Source organism: Vulpes lagopus, chromosome 24 (genome assembly GCF_018345385.1).
Source record: "Vulpes lagopus strain Blue_001 chromosome 24, ASM1834538v1, whole genome shotgun sequence".
Taxonomy (NCBI): Eukaryota; Metazoa; Chordata; class Mammalia; order Carnivora; family Canidae; genus Vulpes; species Vulpes lagopus.
This window is the reverse complement of record NC_054847.1, coordinates 9,660,246-9,682,138: the sequence shown is the minus strand read 5'-3', so window position 1 is coordinate 9,682,138 and position 21,893 is coordinate 9,660,246. Positions and strand designations below refer to the sequence as shown.

At 55.4% G+C, this 21,893-nt stretch overlaps 2 protein-coding genes across 2 annotated transcripts; one reads left to right on the top strand and one right to left on the bottom strand.

The window, feature by feature from the left end:
* Window positions 1-3,189: 3,189 nt before the first annotated feature.
* LOC121482122 lies at window positions 3,190-13,726 on the top strand. The gene is made up of 4 exons (XM_041739966.1): window positions 3,190-5,921; window positions 11,063-11,374; window positions 11,955-12,046; window positions 13,580-13,726. Exons 1-4 carry the CDS (start codon window positions 5,771-5,773, stop codon window positions 13,724-13,726), a joined length of 702 nt encoding a protein of 233 aa, XP_041595900.1. The 5' UTR covers window positions 3,190-5,770.
* Window positions 13,727-15,659: 1,933 nt separating this feature from the next.
* On the bottom strand, window positions 15,660-17,714 carry TMEM185B (transmembrane protein 185B). The gene has a single exon (XM_041739978.1). It carries the CDS (start codon window positions 17,292-17,294, stop codon window positions 16,242-16,244), a length of 1,053 nt encoding a protein of 350 aa, XP_041595912.1. The 5' UTR covers window positions 17,295-17,714; the 3' UTR covers window positions 15,660-16,241.
* Window positions 17,715-21,893: the final 4,179 nt, after the last annotated feature.

The following is a 21,893-nucleotide window of genomic DNA, read 5'->3' as shown; positions in this document are numbered from 1 at the left end:
GACTATGTTATTCAGCCCCCAAAAAGGAGTGAAATTCTGATAGAAGCAACAGCATGGATGAACCTTGAAATAATGCTAAATGAAATAAGCCAGACACAAAAGGATACATATTCTATGAATCCACTTATCTGAAATATCTAGAATTGGTAAATTCATAGAGACAGGAAGTAGAATCAAGGTTCCTGGGGAACTGTGGAGAGAAGGGAATGGGGAGTTGTTGCTTCTGCCAAGTTTGTGTTTGGATAATGAAAGATTTGGGAAATGGATAGAATTGGTGATTGGTGATAATGAATGCCACTGAATTGTATATTTAAAAGTGTGAAAACTGGAAAATTTTGTTCTATATATTTTACCACAATGAAAAAAACAAAGAATGGGTATATCGCCCTATTCAGGCCAATAACATGGAAGGAGAAATCATATAGGTTCTGGATGATGGATGATGTCATTAGTGACTGAACCAATGAGCTACAGAGTCCGTCCTCGTTTGGATTCATAGTTATGTAGGATAATAACTCTCTTCTTGTTAGAAAAAGGAAACACCAACACCCAAGACAATAACGCGCTTAAAAAATGCCAACTCTTTACTTGAGCTTAAAACAGGAATCTTCTGGGGTGCCTGGGTGGTGCAGTTGGTTAAGCGTCCGACTCTTGGTTTCAGTTCAGGTAGTGATCTTAGGGTCGTGGCATTGAGCTTTGTACAGGGCTCTGAGCTTTGCCAGGAGTCTGCTTGAGATTCTCTCTCCCTCCGTCCCCACCTTTGTCTCTCTCTCTCAAAAAAAATAATAAATAAATAAAATAAAATAAAAATAAAAATAAGTCTTAAGAAAACAGAATATTTTCCAAAAGACCTGAAAGATGAGAGATGGAAATATTCAGACGAGTCAGAGTGAGGGCTTAGCCCTACCTGAAAGATTAAGACAGTGGATGGTGGCGCACCGGGGTGGCTCAGTCAGTTGGGTGTCGGCCTTCGGCTCCCGACATGGTATCAGGGTCCTGGGATCCAGCCGCGAGCTGGGCTCCCTGCGCAGTGCGGAGCCTGCTTCTCCCTCTCCTGCTGCTGCTCCCACCAGCTCATGCTCTGTCCCTCTCTCGCTCTCTCGCTCTCTCTCTCTCCCTCTTAAATAAATACATAAAATCTTAAAAAACCCCATAGATGATAACACATCACCTTTCAAGTGGCTGCAACCAAAACAGCCCTCGCAGTCCATGGAAGCAAAGAACAACGGCAGAGACCCGTAGAGGTCGATTTGGAGGGCAGCCCCCCCCCCCTTAGGGGAAGCAGAGGGGCCGCAGGATGGAGACAGCAAACTGGGGACCCGGAGGGCGGGCAAGCGGGGCCCCGGCTGGTCCTAGGGAGACCTCCTGGAGGGTGAAGCAAGAGCAGCTCTAGAGAAACGGAGTCTCTGCGGCTCGGTTCTTACCGGAAAACTTGAAAAAGGAAAGAGGGGAAAGGAACGCACGCGGACGGGCTGAAGGAGGTGAAGGGGCGGCCCCTCAGGAGGCTACTGCGCACGCTCCCCACGCGGGGACACGGCGCTGCCCGCAGGACAACCTGCGCCCCGAGGGGAGGGCAGGAAACCCGGGGGCTCCCTGGACTCCCCAGAAAGACGGACTTGCGCGCACAGCCAGGCTCGCCAAAGCGTCCGCGCCAGCCCCCCGAGCCGCCGGGGGAAGCGGGCGGCCCCGGTGCCCCGGCCCTGCGGGGAGCCCCGGGGGGGAGCCGGGCGCACGCAGAGTCGGCGGGGGCCGGGGGCGCGGGCTCAGGGCGCCGGGCGGCGTCCACCTGCGCTCGGGGACCAAGCCAGCCCAGCGCCCGCCTCCTGCCCCGCCCCTCCTGCCCCGCCCCTCCTGCCCCGCCCCTCCTGCCCCGCCCCTCCTGCCCCGCCCCTCCTGCCCCGCCCCTCCTGCCCCGCCCCTCCTGCCCCTCCTGCCCCTCCTGCCCCGCCCCGCCCCCTCTTGCCCGTCCCCCTCCTGCCCCGCCCCTCCTGCCCCGCCCCTCCTGCCCCGCCCCTCCTGCCCCGCCCCGCCCCCTCTTGCCCGTCCCCCTGCTGCCCCGTCCCTCCTGCCCCGCCCCTCCTGCCCCGCTCCTCCTGCCCCGCCCCGCCCCCTCTTGCCCGTCCCCCTCCTGATCCTCCTGCCCCGCCCCGCCCCCTCTTGCCCGTCCCCCTCCTGCCCCGCCCCTCCTGCCCCGCCCCTCCTGCCCCGGCCCGCCCCCTCCTGCGCGCCCCCTCCTGCCCCTCCCCTCCTGCCCCGCCCCGCCCCCTCTTGCCCGTCCCCCTCCTGCCCCGCCCCTCCTGCCCCGCCCCTCCTGCCCCGGCCCGCCCCCTCCTGCGCGCCCCCTCCTGCCCCTCCCCTCCTGCCCCTCCCCTCCTGCCCCGCCCCTTCTTGCCCGCCCCCTCTTGCCCGCCCCCTCTTGCCCGCCCCCGTCCTGCCCAGCCCCCCCCCCCACGTCCCGCCCCTCCCCGCCGCGCCCACCCTCCCCCCAGGGCAGTGCTTGCTGGGCGCCGACCTGCTGCCCTTCCCGCCTGGGCTCTGTGGTCGGGCCGGCGGGCCTCCGGTTCCCGTGGAGGTGCGGGCCTCCACTCTCCCACGCTCCTGCCGGGGCTCTGCCCTGAGTCCAGCTGGCACGTGGCAGCACAGTAGGAGGGACCCTGAGCGGCCAGAGGTGCAGAGGGTGTTCCTGGGGGGGACTGCGGGCTGCCCTGGCCTCCCACCCGCGCACACACACGGCGGCTCCCTGCGGGTCTCCGCGGCCTCCCGCACCGGCCTCGGCCGTGTCCACCCCGGGGGAGGGGGCAGCCGGGGCCCCGCGGCCCGCCGCCGAGCAGCCCTGGGGGGGTGTCCGGGAGGCCCTGGTCTCGGCCCGATGCACCGGCTCACCTGGTGCTCGGAGGCCGGCGCCTGGCTCGGCCCAACTGGCGGGCTCTGTGCGCCCCCGCAGAAGCTGCTGGGGCAGGACCTGCAGGGAGCCCGGGGCTTGGTGTGGCTCCGGGAGCAGTGCGCTGGCGGCCCAGAGCCCGCTGAGCTCCCCGAGACCCAGGGCAGTGCTGGCGGCCCAGGGCAGTGCTGGCGGCCCAGAGCCCGCTGAGCTCCCCGCGGCCCAGGGCAGTGCTGGTGGCCCAGAGCCCGCTGAGCCCCCCGCGGCCCAGGGCAGTGCTGGCGGCCCAGAGCCCACTGAGCCCCCCCCCCCCCCCCCCCCGTGGCCCTCCTGCTCAGGGTTAGACGCCGGGAAGGGCCCCCACTGGCGCTGCAGTTTGCGATGCTGCCCCGAGGCTGCCCTTCGCCCACCTCTGCCTGGGGCCTCAGGCCTGAACTTTGCCCTCCCGGTGCCACTCCCAGGTGTGGCCCTGCCCTGGCTGCGGAGGCCACCCTCTCGGTGGCTTGGCTCGGGGTACTTCTCACCGCCTCTGTTCCCTCTCCCTGCGCCTCTCTTCTCTCCAGTCTGGCTTCTCACTTCTTACTCTTCAGACCAGCCAGGAACTGGCACAGATGCGCTCATTCACTCCTCAGTTTATTCTTTTGTTTGTTTGTTTGTTTGTTTGTTTTGGTTTTGTTTTTTGCATTACGTCCTCCTGACCACAACTTATTTATTTTATGACTGAGAGTTTGTACATTTGGATCCCCTTCACCCATTTCACACAACCCCACCTGCCTCCCAACATCTGACAACTACCAATCTGTTCCCTGTATCTATGAGTTTGGTTTTGCCTTCTTATAGATTCCACATATAAGTGAGATCATACGGTATTTGTCTTTTCTCCGTCTGATTTATTTCACTTAGCACAACACCCTCTAGGTCCAGTTTATTCTCAAACTGACAATGTGCCAGGCCCCTCAGAGATCCAGGGATGACCAGCCATGGTTCAGCCCCAGAGGAGGTCTCTGCCCTGGAGGAAGGAGTCAGATGTAGAAATAGTTGGAGATCGTGTTAATGGAGCAGAGGAAGTGGGCAAGGGTATCAAGGAAAGCTTCCTGGAGGAGGTGGCGCTGAGGCTAACACCTGAAGGAAGAGAGGTAATTTGACCATGGGCCGCAGACCTTCACTGGTTCCCCGCAGGGTGTGCTGGGGTGAGGAGCTTGCTGACAGCATCAGCCGAATTAGCATTACTGTCAGAGATAACACCGCAGAGGAAGAGCTTTGAGGGCACCTCCTCCAGCTGCCGGGCCACCTGGATGATGTGCGGGTGATGCACCACCCCCAGCTGGTGCTTCCCCGAGCTTCTGCAGACAAACTGGAGTCTACCACCCGACCACCTTCCTTGGTCACACAGGGCCCTGCCCCTCTACCCCTCACCAGCTCAGTGATGAGGGCTGAGCCTACCTGGCTGTGAAGAAAGACTTCCTGACTCAAAATAGTTCTGCCAGAAGGTACCCTGAGGCTCTGAAGTTGCCCCTCACAGGAGAGTTCCTCAGGTGAAGGTGTCCCACCTGCAGGGGCCCCTCAGGTAGGATGTGAACTCGCAGAGCAGGGCCCAGCTGTGGATGGCTCTGTCGGGCGGGTGCTCGGTGCGCTGTGAGCAGATGCTGTCCAGGGATTCTGGTTAGTGGAAGGGCCCTGGTCACTGTAGGGCAAGCGGGGCAGCCCTGTCTCTCTCACTTCACCCCCACCCCAATGCCAGGAACAGAAATCCTGAAAGGGGAGTGGGAAGCTCCCCAGACAGGGATGGAGGCAAGCTCTTCTAGGTGAAAAAGTCTCCCCAAAATGGCAGAAATCTTGCTGCTTAGCATTTAGGCTCACTCCTCCTGCAAAGAGGTGAGGCCACCTACTGTGACTTTTCTTGCTAAGGTTGAATTGTGTCCCCTAAAAAGACCTGTTTGGGTCCTAACCCTGATTACCTGGAATTGTGACCTTCTTTGAAAAGTCCTCCTGGACTTAGGGTTGACCCAAATCCAACGACTGGGGTCCTTGCAAAGGAAAGGAGAAGGAGATTCAGACACAGAATTGCATACATGGAAAGAAGAGGGTCACGTGATGACGGAGGGAGAGACTGGGGAGATTGGGGTGATGTGCCTACAAGCCAAAGAAAGCCAACCAGAAGCCACCAGAAGCAAAGAGAGCACCAAGGAAAAGATTCTTCTCTAGAACCTACAGGGAAGCACAGCCATATGGACACCTTGACGTTGGACGTCTAGCCCCCAGATCTGTGAGAGAATAAATGTTTCAGGTCATGGGTTTGGGGTACCTCGTTACGGCTGCCATAAGAAACTAATACACTTACACCCAGACTGAGCTACCTTGGGCTTGTGCCTCTATTCCTTGACCTGACGGCCAGGTTTGGGGTGTGTCTGTTGCTGATTCACATGGGGAGGTAAGAAGGGGACCAGACCTGAAGTTTCCTTCTCTCTCTCAAGAATTATTTCTTGATCACCTGCCGGGCTCCAGGCTCGGTGGGGTGTAGGCATGAACGAAGGCATGGCCCAGCCTACCCACCAGCCTGAGGGAAGAGCGTGGGAAGGCCTTGGGAGGTTCGCGGCCCAGGCCACAGCCAGCCATGTGGGGTTCCTGTGAGCAGTGCAAGGGTGCTCTCATTCAGGGGGGAAGGATCCAGAGCAGCTGCAGGCTGAAAGTCACTGAGGCTGGGGTCAGGGTTGCGGGGCAGCCCCGGGCTGGTGGGGGTGCTTCCTGGGAAACTTGCCAGGCATTCCAGGCCCATTCAGGGACACCAGAGTTGAGCTGGCCCCCTCTGGCCATTAGTGCTCACAGTGGTGACCACCTTGGTTACCTTTCAAAGTTGACCCTAAAGACTCAGAGAGGTCAGTGGCTTTCATGGGGAATTTAAACCCAGGTCTCTGGCCCCTAACCTGGGCTCTTCTCCCCAGGAGACTGTGTTTTGTGCCTGGCTCGGGGATGGTGGAGATGAGTTCTGATAGCTGCGCCTGCGTGATTTCCAGGCGCCAAAGTGAATGGAGACAAACAGGTCAGTGTGAGCTGGAGAAGCTTTCCACCCCTGGATTCTTTCTGACTCTTGGAAAGTGCTGGTAATCATCAGGACCACTTCCTCCAGAGCCTAAACAGACCCTGATCGGGGGGCTCAGGGCAGTGTTCTTTGGGGTGAGGCTGACATCAGAGTGGCCTGTAGGATCTCGGGCTGCCAGGGTGGGCTTAGGGTCCAGGAAGTGATGGGGCCGAGGGGAAGACTCTCTGCTGCTCCGTTTGGGCTGCACTGGGTAGGGCTGGCTGTCTCAGGTCCAGCGCAGATGACTCCGTGGTCTTCCTGTAAGAGGAAAGAAGGCCTGGCCGGACACGGACCCAGGGCTTGGGGGTCTGGGTGGGGGCTGCTGTTACCCTCCACCCTCCACGAGGTGGTCCCTGCCAGGAGGCCCCTTTGCTTCCGGCACCAGGAGAGGTTTCCGAATTGTCCTCCTGCCTCACTGCTTGGGTCACATCTCGAACTCAGCCTGCCCTATGTCCCAGGTTGGTAGCAGATCTTTTTCATAAATGCCTCTACTTTCCCTTCCCCCTTTACTCACTGTCCCTAGAGTAATCTTACTTTGTCAAAATTCGAAATTACTTGCCTGAATATAAAACTCATATACGCTCATTGTAGGAAAATGATTAAGTATGGAAAAGTAGAAAGAAAGATAAAGCACCTGTACCACTTGGGTTTTGGTCTTTTTCCTATGAGACACACAGAGAGAGAGGCAGAGACACAGGCAGAGGGAGAAGCAGGCTCCATGCAGGGAGCCTGATGCGGGACTCGATCCCGGGGACAGCGGGATTGTGCCCTGAGCCGAAAGCAGATGCTCAACGGCTGAGTCACCCAGGCGTCCCTTAACGTTGTTTTTGTCTTGCATTTCCCTCCTGCCCTCGCCCAACTTAGTATACTATTATATTTTCTTAGACTCTGAAAATTCTTTATAAAATATTTATTTTATAAAGTAAGTTATGAAATTTCTTTATAAAATATATAAAATCTTTTTAAGAGACTGCTTAAGATTTCGGTCTTTGTATGCATGAAGTATTTAACTAATCCCCAATTCTTGGGCATTTAGGTTCTTCCTAATTTTTTTTTCTCTGATAGAACGATCTTTTATTTTATTTTACTTTAGAGATTTTATTTATTTATTCATGAGAGACGCACAGAGAGAGGCAGAGGGAGAAGCAGGCTCCCTGTGGGTAGCCTGATGTGGGACTCGATAGCATGATCCCTGAGATCATGCCCTGAGCCAAAAGGCAGACGCTCAATCACTGAACCACCTGAGTGCCCCTAGAATGATCTTTTAAAACATAAATCTGCTTAAACCCTTTGGCTGCTGCCATGGCCTTCTGGGTATTAAAATTCACCATTCAGCCCTCCAGGCTCGTTCCTCTCTCTCCTTACTCCCTCCCTCACCTCCTGGATCCTTCCCAAAGGAACATGGACATACGGTCCCCTGAGTGTCCCTCTGCCCACCACCACCCCTAGGGAACTCCACTGTCCCCAGGTTCACCTCCGTGACTCAGGAGGTAATCCTCCACCCCCTATCAGGATGGGGATCAGGGCCCGTCTACACCCTCATGGGGGCTGCAGCCTTCTTGCTGGTGCTTGAATCTGTGTCCTGATCCCCGCTTAGTGGAATGAAGGAAGGTCTTAGGATTCTGGGGACACTTTCCACCCTGATAAAAAGAGACATACAGGGGAAGTACTGTTCCTCTCGGATGGCCATCACTTCACATGACTGTGACACCTGCAGCTGTGCCTGGTGACCATGGGGGCAGGTATCCCCAGGGGTTGAGGGTGAGAATGGCACGGCAGCAAGATGGAAGGCCAGTCTTCCCTGATGAAATGTTGAGCAGACACCAGGTTCACTGCTCATTCTGCCCCTGGATTTCTTGTGATATCTTGTGATGTTTAAGTCACTAATTATTGCCCGGGCATCCTGCCTGAGCCTTCCTCCTTCCGTCCACATTCCTGGGCCAGCCCGTGCTACGACACCTCCACATCTGCAGTAGGTGGGCCCCATTTATGCTCCAGCACTGCCCTACCCTCCTCTCCTGGGACTGCCGTCCCGAGGCCCCACCGGGCTCCTGGCAATCCCTTCCCACTCCCCCAGCACCAGTGTCACTCACCTGGACACCCTTAGGCCTTGGGTGACTGGGAATTTCTCAAGGACAGTGGCCATGTCTCATTTGCGGTGAGCCCCCTGCACTTGGTACACAGTAGGAGCTCAGGAAATGTGAGCTGAGTGAATGTTAGGCCTGGTCCCCTGCCCTTGGGCCTTTTGTGCTTAGTATATGCTACGGCCTGAGTTGTGTCCCACCCCTCGCCCCCAAATCATACATTCAAGGCCTATCTCCTAATGTGACAATATTTGGGGGTGGGGTCTTTGTTAGGTAATTAGGCTCTGATGAGGTCATGAGGGTAGTGTCCTTCTAAGAAGAGACGAGAGAGACTTGCTTCCTCTTTCTTTCCACCATGTGAGGACACGGCAAGAAGGTAGCCGTCTGCAAGCTGTGAAGGGAGTCCTCAGCAAAATCTGATCGTGCTGGCACCTTGGCCTTGGACTTCCAGCCTCCAGAACTATGAGAAATGAATCTGTGTTAGGTCATCCAGTTTATGGTGTTTTGTTATGGCAGCCTGAGCTAAGATTGGGGTTTTGGCCATGGCCAACTGTTGCCTGACCTTGTGATGTGGCAGCGTGTGGTCCTCTGCAGGGTGGAGCCTGCATCTTCCTCCTTTCTGACTTCTCCCTCCCATGGACCCATGGGGCTGAGCCAGGGCACCCATGGAGCACTGGATGGCCCCCATAGCCTGCTCTGAAATGGCCCTTTCCCTCTGCTAAGGGTTGTCAAATGGGGCATATGGGTACAGGGCCTCAGGGACATCCCAGGCAAGGCCCCTTCTCCCCACTTATGGCTTCTTCCCGAAGCCTCTTGGGAGGACAGTGACCATGAGAGACAATCCCAGACCAGACACTCTGGCCCCATGTGGACTCCTGAGGACTGGGCGTGGGCCAGGGTGGTCACAGCCCTGATCTCCCAGCTTTGGGGATATGCCTGGTGTTGTCAGAGCCCCTGTGAGTCCCAGCAAGCACACCTGGACCAGGCCAGGTTCTGGTCCTTAGGCAGAACCTGGCCTGGTCCTCAAGGGCAGTCAGGAGACCAGGCTCAGGTGTCCTGTGCAAAGGGACAGGAATCCGTCAGGGACCAAGGACAGAGTGGGCAGTGAAGTGGAGGCAGACTGAGAGAGGCACAAGCCAGGCCTTGAGTAGAGCAAGGAGCCTTAAGCAGCGTTCAAATGACCAGGGCAGCAAGGCCCCCGGGCTGCCAACAGGAAGTGGTGGTGGAGGGGGAGTGGCAGGGCAGCCGAGGGGCAGGCTGGGGGCAGCTCTGGCTGGATGTTGGCACTGGCCTGGGGCAACTGCCACAGAGAGTAGGGGGGCCCAGACTTTGTTCTCATTGGTGGCTGGCCACCCAGTGTGCAGGGGGGGTGGGGGCAGTAGAGGCAGGGGGCTGACTTGCTGGAAAGGTCTCAGGCTGCTGGGCAAGTCTTTGAACTTCTTGCTCTACTCACTGCCCCTGGTTAAAGCCTGGAAGGGCAAGGTCAAGATGACAAGGCGGCTGCACCGGGTGGAACTTTAGCTGCATGTGGCTGGTCACGTTCCAGCTCCAGAGGGTGGCTCAGGCCAAGGGAAGGCCAGGGGAGGAGGGTCACAGTGTGGAGAAGAGGAAGGAGGGTTGGAGTCACTTGTGGATGGGTCATGGGAGGCACTTGTCCAGGAGGGCAAGGGTAGGGGAGCCACCAGGGGTTTGTGCGGAACAAAAGATGTGACGGACACAAGGCCCCAGATTCTGCACAGCAGTGTCACTCGTGTCTCAGGAGAGAGCTTGAGGCCCCGGGTCGCTGTGGCTGAGGCCTGGTGCGGGGTGAGAAGGGCAGGGGACACAAGCACAGGGGAGGGAGGAGCCAGGGGCTGTGGGGAGCAGAGCTGAGCTGCGGTGGAGAAAGGCTTCAAAACCCACTTCCCCTGCCCTGCCCTTCCGCAAACTGTTTAACAAACAGGACATCCTGTAAACACAGACGCAAGGTGGCCTGTGAACCCTGGGGGGTGGCCGTCCATTCCCATTTCCTCCTGAGATCAGGACCAGCCACCCCAGCCAACACGACTGCCCTTTGGAAGGACTGCCCAGGGCAAATAGCGTCACTGCCACAAAATGGAGAGAGGCTTGTGGCCAGAGCCCAAGAGGTCTCCTAGGCTCCTCTTGGTTCTAATGAAATGAAAGCCACCAGCAGGACCAGCAAAGGGCTCAGGCCCTGCGGCGGGCGAACGTGTGAGGCATCCCACTGGGTTAGTAACCCAACTGAACCAGGGCCTGTAGAGGACAAAGGGAGTGTGGAGAGGCGCAGAGGGGGGACGCCATCCTGTGATCTGTTGCAGAAACGGGTGCCTGGGGGTGGCTCAGTCGGTTGAGCGTCTGACTCTCCAATTTCGGCTCAGGTCATGATCTCAGGGTCATGAGATTGAGCCCCTCATCAGGCTTCACGTGCAGCACAAGTCGGCTTGGGACTCTCTCCCGCACCCTCTGCACCTCCCCATTCTTTCTCTCTCTCTCTAAAATAAATCAACATATTTTTTTTTATTTAAAAAAGGACAGCATCTGTTATTTTGCAACCCTGCTATGTCATACTGAATTGAATAAATTTCACCCAGTTTTAATTTTCTGTCCTCTCCTTCCCCCACTGTAATACAGGGCAGCTGTTCTCGAAGCTTTTGGTCACAGAACCCGTCACACACTTAAAAATGGTTGAGGCGGGATCCCTGGGTGGCTCAGCGGTTTATCGCCTGCCTTTGGCCCAGGGTGCGATCCTGGGGTCCTGGGATCAAGTCCCGCGCCGGCTCCCGGCATGGAGCCTGCTTCTCCTGTGTCTCTGCCTCTCTCTGTCTCTATGTCTATGAGTGAATAAATTAAAAAAAAAATCTTAAAAAACATGGCTGAGGACCCCCAGGAGCTTTTGCTTGAATTGTGTCCACATTTGCCATGGAAGGAATTAAAGCCAGTAGCTTTAAAAAATATTAATTCACGTAAAAAACCAATAAATCCGTCATGTTAACTTTCTTTAATGCAAAATGACCGTAGTTTGGCAGACAAAACCCATTTCGAGGAGTAGGAGGAGCGGTCACCGTGGCGCCCTGCAGACCTTGGCTGGGGCCGCCTCCTCGTGCCCCAAGGGCCCGCGGCTCCCAGAGGTGCGGCTGCAGCACGGAGCCTGCTGCGGTGGCCCCGGGCATCCACACCTCGGGGACAGATGGAAACAGGACCAAGCAGAGGACTGTGAGACCTGTCCAAATGCCCTGGGTGGCCAGGGCCAGGTGGATGACGCGACGGGGGGCGCCTGTGGCTTGCCCCCTCCTCCCTGGGGGTCGAGCCGCTGCTTGGCCGCAGGCACAGGTGAGCAGGCGGGGTGGGGACGGGGCAAGGGACTGGTGGAGCGGACTTACCATCTCTGAGCATCCTTCCTTAGGGGGCAGATCCTCTTCTTCTTCTTCTTTTTTTTTTTTTTAAGATTTTATTTATTTATGCATTAGAGACACACACACACACAGACCCAGGCAGAGGGAGAGGGAGGCTCCCTGCGGGGCGCCCGATGAGGGACTCGATCCTGACGCCCCGGGATCACGCTCTGAGCCGAAGGTGGATGCTCGACTGCTGAGCCCTGCAGGCGTCCCCGGGGGTAGGGGGATCCTCTATGGGGTTCCAGAAGAGGCCTCCCTCCTACCGAAGCTGAAGGAGCCAGGGAGTCTCTGACGGAGATGAAGGCAGACCTGAGCTTTGCCCGATAACCTCCCTCCTGGCATTTTAATCCTGAGCCCATGGCAGGGACAGTTGAGGATTGCTTGTGGCAGTGGGATGGCCCCGGTGGCAGTGTCAGGCGGCCAGCACGGGAGCACCAGCTGCAGCAGCCTCGCCAGGTGCCCTGGGTTGGGGGCAGCACAACTTCCCTTGGTCTACTTTTTTTTTTTTTTTTCAGTTTGGAAGCCAGTTGAATTTCTGATGGAGTTTCCTCGACAGCGGGGCTGGGCAGGGGTGGCCAGACCCTCCCCATGCCCCAGGGGCTCTGGGGTAGGAGCAAAAACAAAGTTTAAGGCTATTGCCACTATATCCTGGATGCAACAACCTGGAAAATCATATTAATCAAGGAGACAAAAATCCCTCTAAACTCTGATACTGCACTCAAAATCAAATGAACAAAAATAAGATGCCCAAGCCACAGCTCTAAGGATGACAGACCCCTGTCCCTTCCACAATGTTGTTGCTGTCATCAGGAGTCATCAGTCAACCCTGGACTCAGTCATCACTTGGAGTCATGAGGGTGTAGGACTCTTGCTTGGTCCCTCCATCCTTGCTTGGTGTGGGTTCCAGTGATCTCCCAGGGGAGTGGCGAGGGGCTGAAGCACTCAGTAGGAACAGGGGGAGTCTGCTTCCTGATTGGGGCAGGATGGAAACCCATTCACCTTCCCCGAGGTAAGGGAAGAGCACAGTTCTCTAGAAAAATCATTAGATATTAGATAACTCTAAGTGGACATGTGTACTTACTTGTGATCCTTTACCCTATGATTGTTACCCTTAAAGCTTGCAAATAAACTCAGAGGGAACTACAGGGAGATGAACCTATTTAGAGCAAATTGGACATGGATAAAACTCTAGTGGGAAAAAGTTCAAAAGTGATTGGACGAATAGTTTAAAAGAAGCTCTTTGCCCTGGGTGTTAACTCCAGGGATCCAGATTGTGAGCAAAGCCTTTGGAGAGTCAGGACAAGTAGATACTCTTTGAGAAATTCTTGCCGGAATAAAATTGGTAATGATGGATGGTAAATATTCATAGAAGTTACAGAAAAGTGATGAAGAAGAACCCTGTCTGTGGGCCTCCTACTTAACCCCTGCCTCTTCTCCCTACCCCAACCACCTCCCTACCCTTCCCCATTTTATTGCTGTATTTCTTTTTACTAATATTGTATTGATGTTATAATAAAAATTCAATTAATAAAGATTTAGTGGTTAAGTGCAAAAAAATAAAAAATTAAAAAAAAAATAAAATAAATACTTGGTCTACTTCTACTTGCTGACTAGATCCAAGGCCTCCCATCACCGTGGAACTGCTGTACTCTCCAGAAGGTTCTCTTGATGGAGCCAGCCCTGTCGTTTGCCACCCTGAACCCCAGAGCAGGCGGCTGGGAGGGCCTGCCCCTGCTGTCCTGTGCCTGCCAAGGCCCGTCTAGACTCCCTTCTTCCACGTGTCCTGGCGCCCCCTCCCTGGCTGGGCTCCCGGTCCCTTTTTGACCTAAAACTGTCCTGGGCAGAGCCTCCCCCTAGTTTCCGGAGGGGTCTAACCGCAGGGTTTTCTCCATTTCACCTCACATCCCTTGTCTCCCTCCCTCCAAACAGACTCCCTAAATTTTATTAGAAACAACTTTTTAAAATTACAGGAGGTTTGTAACACAGGGGAGGAAAATCATTCACGATCTGCCGCAAGTTTCGTGATTCCTTTCCAGTCTTTAAAATTATCTGGCGACATCAGTGCAGATTGTCATTGTTCCCTGGGCATGTAGTGGCCCACCCCAGAGGGTGGGGTGTGGCTTTGTGCTTTGGCCAACAGAAGGAGTACACCCGCTATACATCGCGTGTGGGCAGGGGCAATGTTGTGCTTGCAGGGGTTGGCTTGGCCTCTTGTGCTTCTGCCATGAGAAAGAAGAACATGCCCCAGGGAACACTGCTCCTCTACCTGGGCCCCCGGATGGCATAAGGGACGCATTGTGGAGCAGACCTGGATCAGCCCCATGGCCGTCACGGCAGCTGACTTGTAGAGCAGGAGTCTGTAATCGGAAGCCCTGGAGATTTCTGAGTAAAGGCTAATACATCATCCTACAGGAGAAACTACACTCAGAATCTGACACGTCTAAATATTGTGGGTAGTCTGCGTTACAAGGCAATTAATAAGACCCCAGGCACAGATGACAGATTGTAATAATTTTTGTGGATTCATTTTCCACAACCTGTCACTCCCACAGTTTTTATCTACTGTTTTTGAGGCCAAGATGAGGTACAACAGGAGATGGTCCACCTGGGGGAGAAAACTTACCACTTTCAGACCCTGGCTCTCTAACACTGGGGAGGCTGGGTCAGTGTGGGGAGGGAGGGACCCATCACTGCCAGGAGGGGCTGCACCAGTTGTCAGCAAGCCCTAGCCTGAACCTGTAGCCAGGAGGGGCTGGGATCTCACTGCTGCCTCCAAACCCTTCCCTCCACTCCTCAATCCTACTCAAGTGCAAGCCAAGGTCTTTGAGATATTACCTGGGAGTAGAGGGGCGACCAGGGGCTCTCTGCTCCTAAAAACAAAGATTGGCCAGAAGTTCCAGGTGGCATTTTGCATATCCTGCTCTTGGCTTGTTCCCTCCCACAGGTAGGCTGCTGTGATGAGCATGATCTTCTCATTGTCACTTTGGACTGTGTATTTTGTGAGTGTGGGGAGGGACCACATTTGAATCACGTCTGGCTCAGGGTAGGTCCTCAATAAATATTTGAGAAAACGAATGAATCCTTGTTGATGAAACGTTACTGCTGCTGGAGGCTGCTTCCCACATTCCGAGGGCTGGTGTTAACTGTGTGTGTGTGTGTGTGTGAGAAAGAGAGAGAGACAGACAGACAGACAGAAAGACACGGCGAGGGAGCCTGGCAGTCCTTAGGTGACTGAACTGAGCTGTGGCATCCTCGGGCTTTCAGGAAGCCAGGCTCCTGGGACTAGCTGTTGTTGCTCGCAGGCTCCTCGCTTGGTAAACTGAGTTATTGACTTCGTTCACATGGCTACCAATTTAGATCATTTTCACTAAGCTGCTAATGATAAAAATGGATTCCTTCCTTCCGTTTCTCCAGTAATAACATCACGACTTTCGATTTCAACCTCTTTTTGAAAGTACTTCTTTGTTCTCAATCAGGAGAACACTATTCTCCCAGAATCTGGGTTTTGCCTTTCTGATTTCCCTGGTGTACCACTAAGTCACTAAGTTAGTACCCTGTACTTCTTTTAAAAATAACCTCAACTATTCTTTCCCTATTGCTGACAGAAGTCTGGCCCTTGAAATAATACCTGATCTTGTTGGCCATTTTTTGGTTAAAGCCACTCTCTTCAGCATTCTGGTGACAAGTAACATTTTTTATTATTATAGCCCAGTAATATCCTAAGACTCTTAATGAACAAATCACCTGTTGCTAATTTTGATTGTCACTGAGGAGGTGTTACTAACCATGTGGGAAAATTCAAGGTGCTAAATAACAGTATCACCTTATGGCCTGGTAACACTCTGGAGCATGTCCCCGCAAAGGATGGGGCTCCTCCCTCTACTAACAGAGACCTTAAAATTGTGTAGACCGAGTCATCTAATACCTGAATATTAAGATACGTGGGATTTTGATCCCTATTCACACCTAATACTTTGAGAGGATCTTACATTGGGCACCTATTATTGGTTTATGCAATCTTGAAGGACATCTACAATAGACATGTATCTTCACATATAAACTTAAAAAAATACTTTAACGTAATACATTGTAACGCACAGAACTAGAATTCAACATAATATATATTACATTGCTAAAATATTCATATAAATATCATATGCATGGATTCATTTCATTAGAAAAATTCACCTTTTCTGATATTAAAGACCAGTATCAGCAAAGCCCAAAGAAAAACTATTTTAACAGCAGGAACACTAAAAATAACTCTAAGGCTTATAAACAAGTGGTGGGAAAGAGAATTCTTTACATTTGCTATTACATCACAACAGGCACGATCTGAAATACAACTTGAGACTAGCAGTGTATAAAAATACTTTTAAACAATACTTTCCATAGGCATAGTACCGTTAAAAAAAAAACCCCAGCTGTGTATCTATTTCATTTGAGGACCTCCTCTTCAACTGACTGCTCCCAAGCCAGCTTTTAAAGCACCAGCCTGGAAAGCAAGTTCTCTCACACGTATACACCACACATCACACACACAGACGCGCGTGCGCCTGAGCACACACACACACACACACACACACAGCGCCGTATATTAAAATAACCTCCTACATCTATGGTGCATACTGATGAGTGACTGACAGGCGTCAATCTCAAACAAGGCATGAGATAATGGTGTTTGGAGCCTATTTTCAGTTCCAAGTTTGGGATGGATGAACAAAGGAGGCAAAAATAGGGTGGATTTTGCATGTGTCTATACGGTTCCTGTTTGGCAGATGGGCGCTCCCCAGAAGAGTTGTTTAATCCGGCATATCAATATTTAACTTGGGAGGTGGGGGGACATATTTCCCAGGGCTCTGGGTTATAACTACCCTGGCCTTCTTTCCAAACATGGGAGCAATTTTAGGAGCATCTGGAACTGATGTTTCTTCGGCATCTTCACTATCTTCGTGATGCAGATCATAGGAAATGTTCCCATATTCTCTTAAAAAGGGGAAGATTTCAAGCAGAAACTGACAGAAATCTCTGCGAATACCAAACCACCAATGGTTGCCTCCTTTTCGCCTAAACGTCGTGGCCATTAAAGTTATCAAAGAGAGCCAAAGGGGGACAAATATGGAGATGTAAGAGAAGGTATTGTGGCCGTCCAGTCTGTGAACCAGCAGAACCTCAAAAGTGAGCAGGGGCACGACAATCGTTATCCAGCTGATGGCCATGGTCACGTGTGTCCTCCGCTGCTCGGCGACCACATCCAAGGACCGCAGGAACAGGAGGGACCAGACGATGTAATAGAGGACGACGAGGCAGAGGAACGACATGAGGATCCACAGGGGCACGAACACCACCAGCCACGGCCAGTGGATAATCCTGTCCAGCCTCAGGGCGATGAAGATGAACTGCAGGATGTTGACGGAGCACAGGATCTCCAGCTCCAGCGAGCGGTCGTGTCGGAAGCCCCAGACGCAGGCGGCCACGGACACTGGGGACACGAAGAAGAGCGGCATGAAGACCAGCAGCCAGAAGTGGGTTCCCCGCTCCACCCTGTCGCAGACCAGGACTTCGAACATGAGCAGCAGCAGGTGGATGGCCACGGCGATCAACATGGCCTTGAACTCCACGCAGGCCTCCCCCTCGGCGCGGTAGCGGGGGTTGCGCGCCCAGACGCCTGCGCCCACGGAGGCGCCGGCGACGACCAGCAGCTTCCACAGCCATATGGGGGCGAAGACGGCCCAGTAGCTCCAGTGGATGACGCCGTCCAGGCGGAGGGGCAGCAGCACCGAGAAGAGCAGCAGGCAGGCGTAGATGAGGAACTTACTCGGGTTGAAGTCCTGGAACAGGCCCCTGGGGTTCATGGCGAAGCCGCCGCCAGCCCCCCGCGCCCGCCGCTCCGCCCGGCTCCGGGGCCGCCGCGTCGCCGCCGCTTCCGGGACACGCCGCCTCCCGCCCCGCCTGCCGGAGCTGACGGTGGGCAGCGGCCCGGCCGCACCCGGAGGAGGTCCCGACCCGCGGCGCCGAGCGGCCGGAACACGTGCGCGCGCGGTCACGTGGCGCGGCCGGAAGCGCGGGGGCGGGCGTGCGCCTGCGCCTGCGCCTGCGCCCTGCCCGCGCCTCTCGGGCCCGGGCTGCGGGGCGCCCAGGAGCGGGGCGCGGCGTCGGCCCCGCCGCCCGCCTCGGTTCCGTGCCCCCCCCGGGAAGCGGCTGCGGGGCGGCGCGGGGAGGGCGGGGCCTGGCGCGCCGCTGGCTCCCCCGCCGGCCGGTCGGCGGGCGTCGGCGGGCGCTTCCTGGCGGCGCCGGCAGCGGGGAGGCGGGCGTGAGCTCACATCCTCCGGCCGGCCCGGAGGCCGGGCCCGGCGGGGCGGGGCGGGGCGGGGCGGGGCGGGGTCCGCCGGGGTCCTGCCCCCTCGGCCACCTCCCCCCGGGCTGGGCAGCGTTGGGAGGTCCGGCGCCGGCGGACGGGGTGGGCGCCGCTACCGGGAGCGCGGGGCGGGGCGGGGCGGGCCCGTGGGGACGTGAGGGCGCCCGGCGTGTGCGGGAGGCGGCGGGCTCACCCCGAGCCCGGGGCGGGGGGGGGCCGCGCGGGGGGCGGGCGCTGCCCGGACGCCGCCTGTGAACCGGCAGCCGCTGTCAGCCCAGGGGGCGAGGCAGGCGCTGGGGAGGGAGTCAGACCCCTGCCCCCCCCCCCCCCCCGCAAAGCCTCCGGGAGCAGCTGCTTCCTGCCCCAGGGCACCTGCCAGGTTCCGAGCGGAGTGAAGCGCAGACTTCCAAGCCTCGAATCCTCAGTTTTACTGATTTCGCCCCGCCTGAATCCGGTCGTCGCAGCGCGATGTTGGGAGCAGGGCCCTGGACCCGAGGAGTCAGGAAGTCTGGGTTCTAGTCTAGGCGCTGCCGCCGTCAGCCGGGAGACCTCAGCAGTGCACCCTGGGCTGCCTCCGCCTCGCTTCCCTGGGCTGTTGGGTGGTTTCCGTGGGGCAGCCGCGTTGCAGCAGGTCTGCGATTGGGGCACTCCCTCTCTCGTGCCCACTTGGCAGACCCCCAAGTACCCCCCCCCCCCCGCATTCATCACCTGCCCAGCAGAGCCCCGGTTGCTCATCCTTCTGCCTTTTAGATCCCCACCCGTCCCTTGCGGTCCATCCCTTGCAGCAGGAATGGAATGTTGATCCTCAGGTACTGGGGTCTGAGGGAAAGGACATCAGAGAAACATGTCAGTCAGGGTCTCTTTGGGGTAACAGCAAGGGCTTCCTGCAGGAGGTAGGGGCCACGTCCGGATCCAGGAGCTGGCTTTTCCAGGTCAGCATTAGGATGCTCGTGAAGCATGGTGTGACGTGGACAGTCCTATAGGCCTCAAAGATCTCCCTACGACTTCTCCACCTTCCACGTCAGCTAAAGGCAATTGGGTGGTCCCGGAGGAGGAACTCCCAACCAGTGAGTCCCGCCAGGCCTCTTAGATGTGTCTTCAGGGCCCCTGGTTTCTAAAGAACCCCTTGGGCGTCATTGTTGTTGGGGGGGATGTTAGCTAAGTGGGGCTCTAGCCTTTCCCCCATCCAGAGTTGCTCTAATCTGTCTTACATGTTGGTTTTTCTTTTACTGTTTCCTTTTAAGAAGGGATTTGCTGGTTAAAACAACTTAAAATTCAAAACCTTTATACCTGTTCAACGATGAAATGGGCTAAAAAAAATCACGGAGACTTGTTTGGAGCATCAGATGAGTCAATGCATGGAAAGCAGTTTGCATTTAAAGAAATGTGAGCTGTTCATACTACCACACTGGGGAATGTAAAGCCTGAGGAGGGGAGGGCTTGCCGGCAGCTCTGCAGGAAGAGGGGCCAGAGCCAGGTCCTCTGGACCCTGTTGGAGCAGTGAGAAATCCTTCCCAGCCTCCTCCCTGGAGTGGATGACCTCAGGGCCTCTGCTGCCAGCTCTGTGGTGAAGAGAGTGTGTTTTCCCATCTGTAGAGCTCCTCAAAGACTGGTGCCTGCTTCTCATCCAGGAAGGGAGTTTTGAGTTTGAGGCACCTCCCCTTTTCTGTTTTTAAGGGCTCATGGGATTGCACTGGGCCCCGCCAGGTGATCCAGGATCATCTCTCTATTTTAAAGTCAACCTATTTGTAAACTTCATTCCACCTGCAAGGTCCCTTCACAGCAGCGTCTCCGTTAGTGTTTGCATGCGCAGAGGACCCATGGGAATGCCGGGCTTTTTTTTTCTTTTTAATTCTTTGTAATGTAGGCTCCATGCCCAACTTAGCTTGAACTCACGACCTCGAGATCAAGAGTCGCATACTCTGAGACACCTGGGTGGCTCAGTGGTTGAGCGTCTGCCTTCAGCTCAGGTTGTGATCCCAGGGTCCTGAGATCGAGTCCCGCATCAGGCTCCCCGCCGGGAGCCTGCTCTCCCTCTGCCTGTGTCTCTGCCTCTCTCTCTCTGTCTCTCATGAATAAATAAAATCTTAAAAAAAAAAAAAAAAAAAAAAGAGTCGCATCCTCTACTGATGGAGCCAGCCAGGGCATCTCTAGATTTCCATTCTGGCCTAGAGTGGCTCTTCCTCCTCTGAGCTCCATGAGGGGCTGCTGCTTTGGGAGAGCCACAGGGAGCCCTTGCTGAGTACCCTCCACACACAGGCCAGGGTGACAATGCCGGGTTCCCTTGGTGACACCTGGGTCACTGAGCCACTTCCCCTGAGCACTTGGAACATGGGTGGGATTCGGGATTCAGCCAAGGTCCCCTGGCCCCTCGCCCCTGCCTGCGGTAGCCTCCTGCCCCTCCTTCTGCCTCCCCTGCTGCCAACACACACACACACACACCCGTCAGGGTGCCAGTGGGCTAGGGGCATGGACTCCAGAACCCCTCAGGCCAAGGCAGGAGTTCTCACGCGGCTGGCCATCTCCAACCTCTGTGACCTTGACGAGGAATGGAGCCTCGGCCCCCATCTGTGAAATGGTGATAACCTCACAACTTTGTAAGGACAAAATGAAACAATGTACCCACACCTAGAATTTGCCCAATTCCTGTAGCCCTTTGGCAGCTATTGTTTCTGCCTGGGCAGCAGATGGAGTGAGCCCCTCTTGGCCTGTTTTCCCTGCTGTGTGGTAGGTCAGTCACACGTGGCGGCATCGTGATCCACCCCCCACCCCCCGCCGCACCAGGTGCACCGTGACTCCCGAGGGCAGGGCCCGTGTCTCCTCTCTGGCTCCGCAGCATCCAGCTCAGGGCTGCGCACCAGCGGCCAGGAAGTTTGGAGCTGGAGCTGGAGCTGATGCGGCATCTTTTCCCCTTGCTGAGCGTGGAGCAAGGTCAGCTGTGTGAGGCAAAGCAGCTTGTCTAAAGCTCCTGGGTGTCAGGTTTGCAGGGAAGTGTCCCTGGGCCCTCGCGAGGACCTCCTGGAGCTCGCCAGCCCCTCATGCTTGCACCAGGCTCAATATTTCAAAGCGCTGGGTCATCGGAAGCTGACTTTGAGGGGCTCTGGTGGCAAAGGCACTAACCTCATTTTCTGGGTGGGGAAACTGAGGCCCGACCCCTGACCACAGTTCTCTGCTGAGCCCTGCCGTTGGTCCGGCCAGTATCCTGGCCCTGTTCATCAGCTTGGTCTGGTGAGAATGGCCCCACTGAAGAGACTGCGGACTCTGGCTGGGACCCGTTGAGACTTGGCAACTATTGCTTAATTCCCGTATTCAGTTAACAAATAGGTTTCAGGCGTCTGCCTTGTGATTCAAGCTCCATCCTGACCTGGGATGCAGCATGAGCAGTTCCTACAGCTTCTCCAATGCTGGCTCCTTCTCAGTTGGTGTGTCACCTCCTCCGGGGTGCCCTCCCTGACCACCCCACCTGAAGTCACCCCCTCCCTCCTTATATCACCCTGATTTATTTCTCCTCTGTTTCCTGTATGGTCACTAAACACATAGCCTCTTTAGGAGAATCGGGAAAATGTAGTCATTTAAAGAAAGAAAAAAAAAAAAAACCCTTCTAATCTTACAACTAAGATGCAGAAAATCCCTGTTAACATTTTACTGTATTTCCGTCCAGTTAGTAGTCTCTACAACGTGTCATTTTCTTCTGCTTTTTGCTTAACATTAATCCTAAGACTGGCTTATTTTCACATTCTAACATCTCTGGATCTAGCACTGCACAACTGATGGTGTTTTACAGGTGCCGTCAGCCTGTTGAAAACTCCCCTCTTCCAAAGAGGGTTCCCAATGGCTTCTGACAGTCACCTGAGGGCACTGCCAACTTGAGAAGACTTTACATTAAATTTAAATTCAGTTTCAGCATTTGCTGGAGGTGTTTGGACTCCAACCTGTGTGAGTACAGGCTTCCTCACATTCTCAAGGGCTACTTTGTTCCCTCCCTGCACTCAGGGCAAGGATAAGACGTACTTGCTGCCCGAAAGGGCTTTTTCAACCCCCTTGCATTTGGGGAATAACCCTTTGGGGTTCTAGCTTCCTTTACTTAGATACCTCT

Bases quoted from the DNA above. Each gene is read 5' to 3' on its own strand.
- LOC121482122 (XM_041739966.1), top strand. From the start codon at position 5,771: ATGGGGAATTTAAACCCAGGTCTCTGGCCCCTAACCTGGGCTCTTCTC. The intron at 5,922-11,062 runs GTCAGTGTGAGC...AAATGACCGTAG, and splicing joins AAGTGAATGGAGACAAACAG to TTTGGCAGACAAAACCCATT. The intron at 12,047-13,579 runs GTAGGAGCAAAA...TTTGGCCAACAG, and splicing joins CATGCCCCAGGGGCTCTGGG to AAGGAGTACACCCGCTATAC.
- TMEM185B (XM_041739978.1), bottom strand. From the start codon at position 17,294: ATGAACCCCAGGGGCCTGTTCCAGGACTTCAACCCGAGTAAGTTCCTC.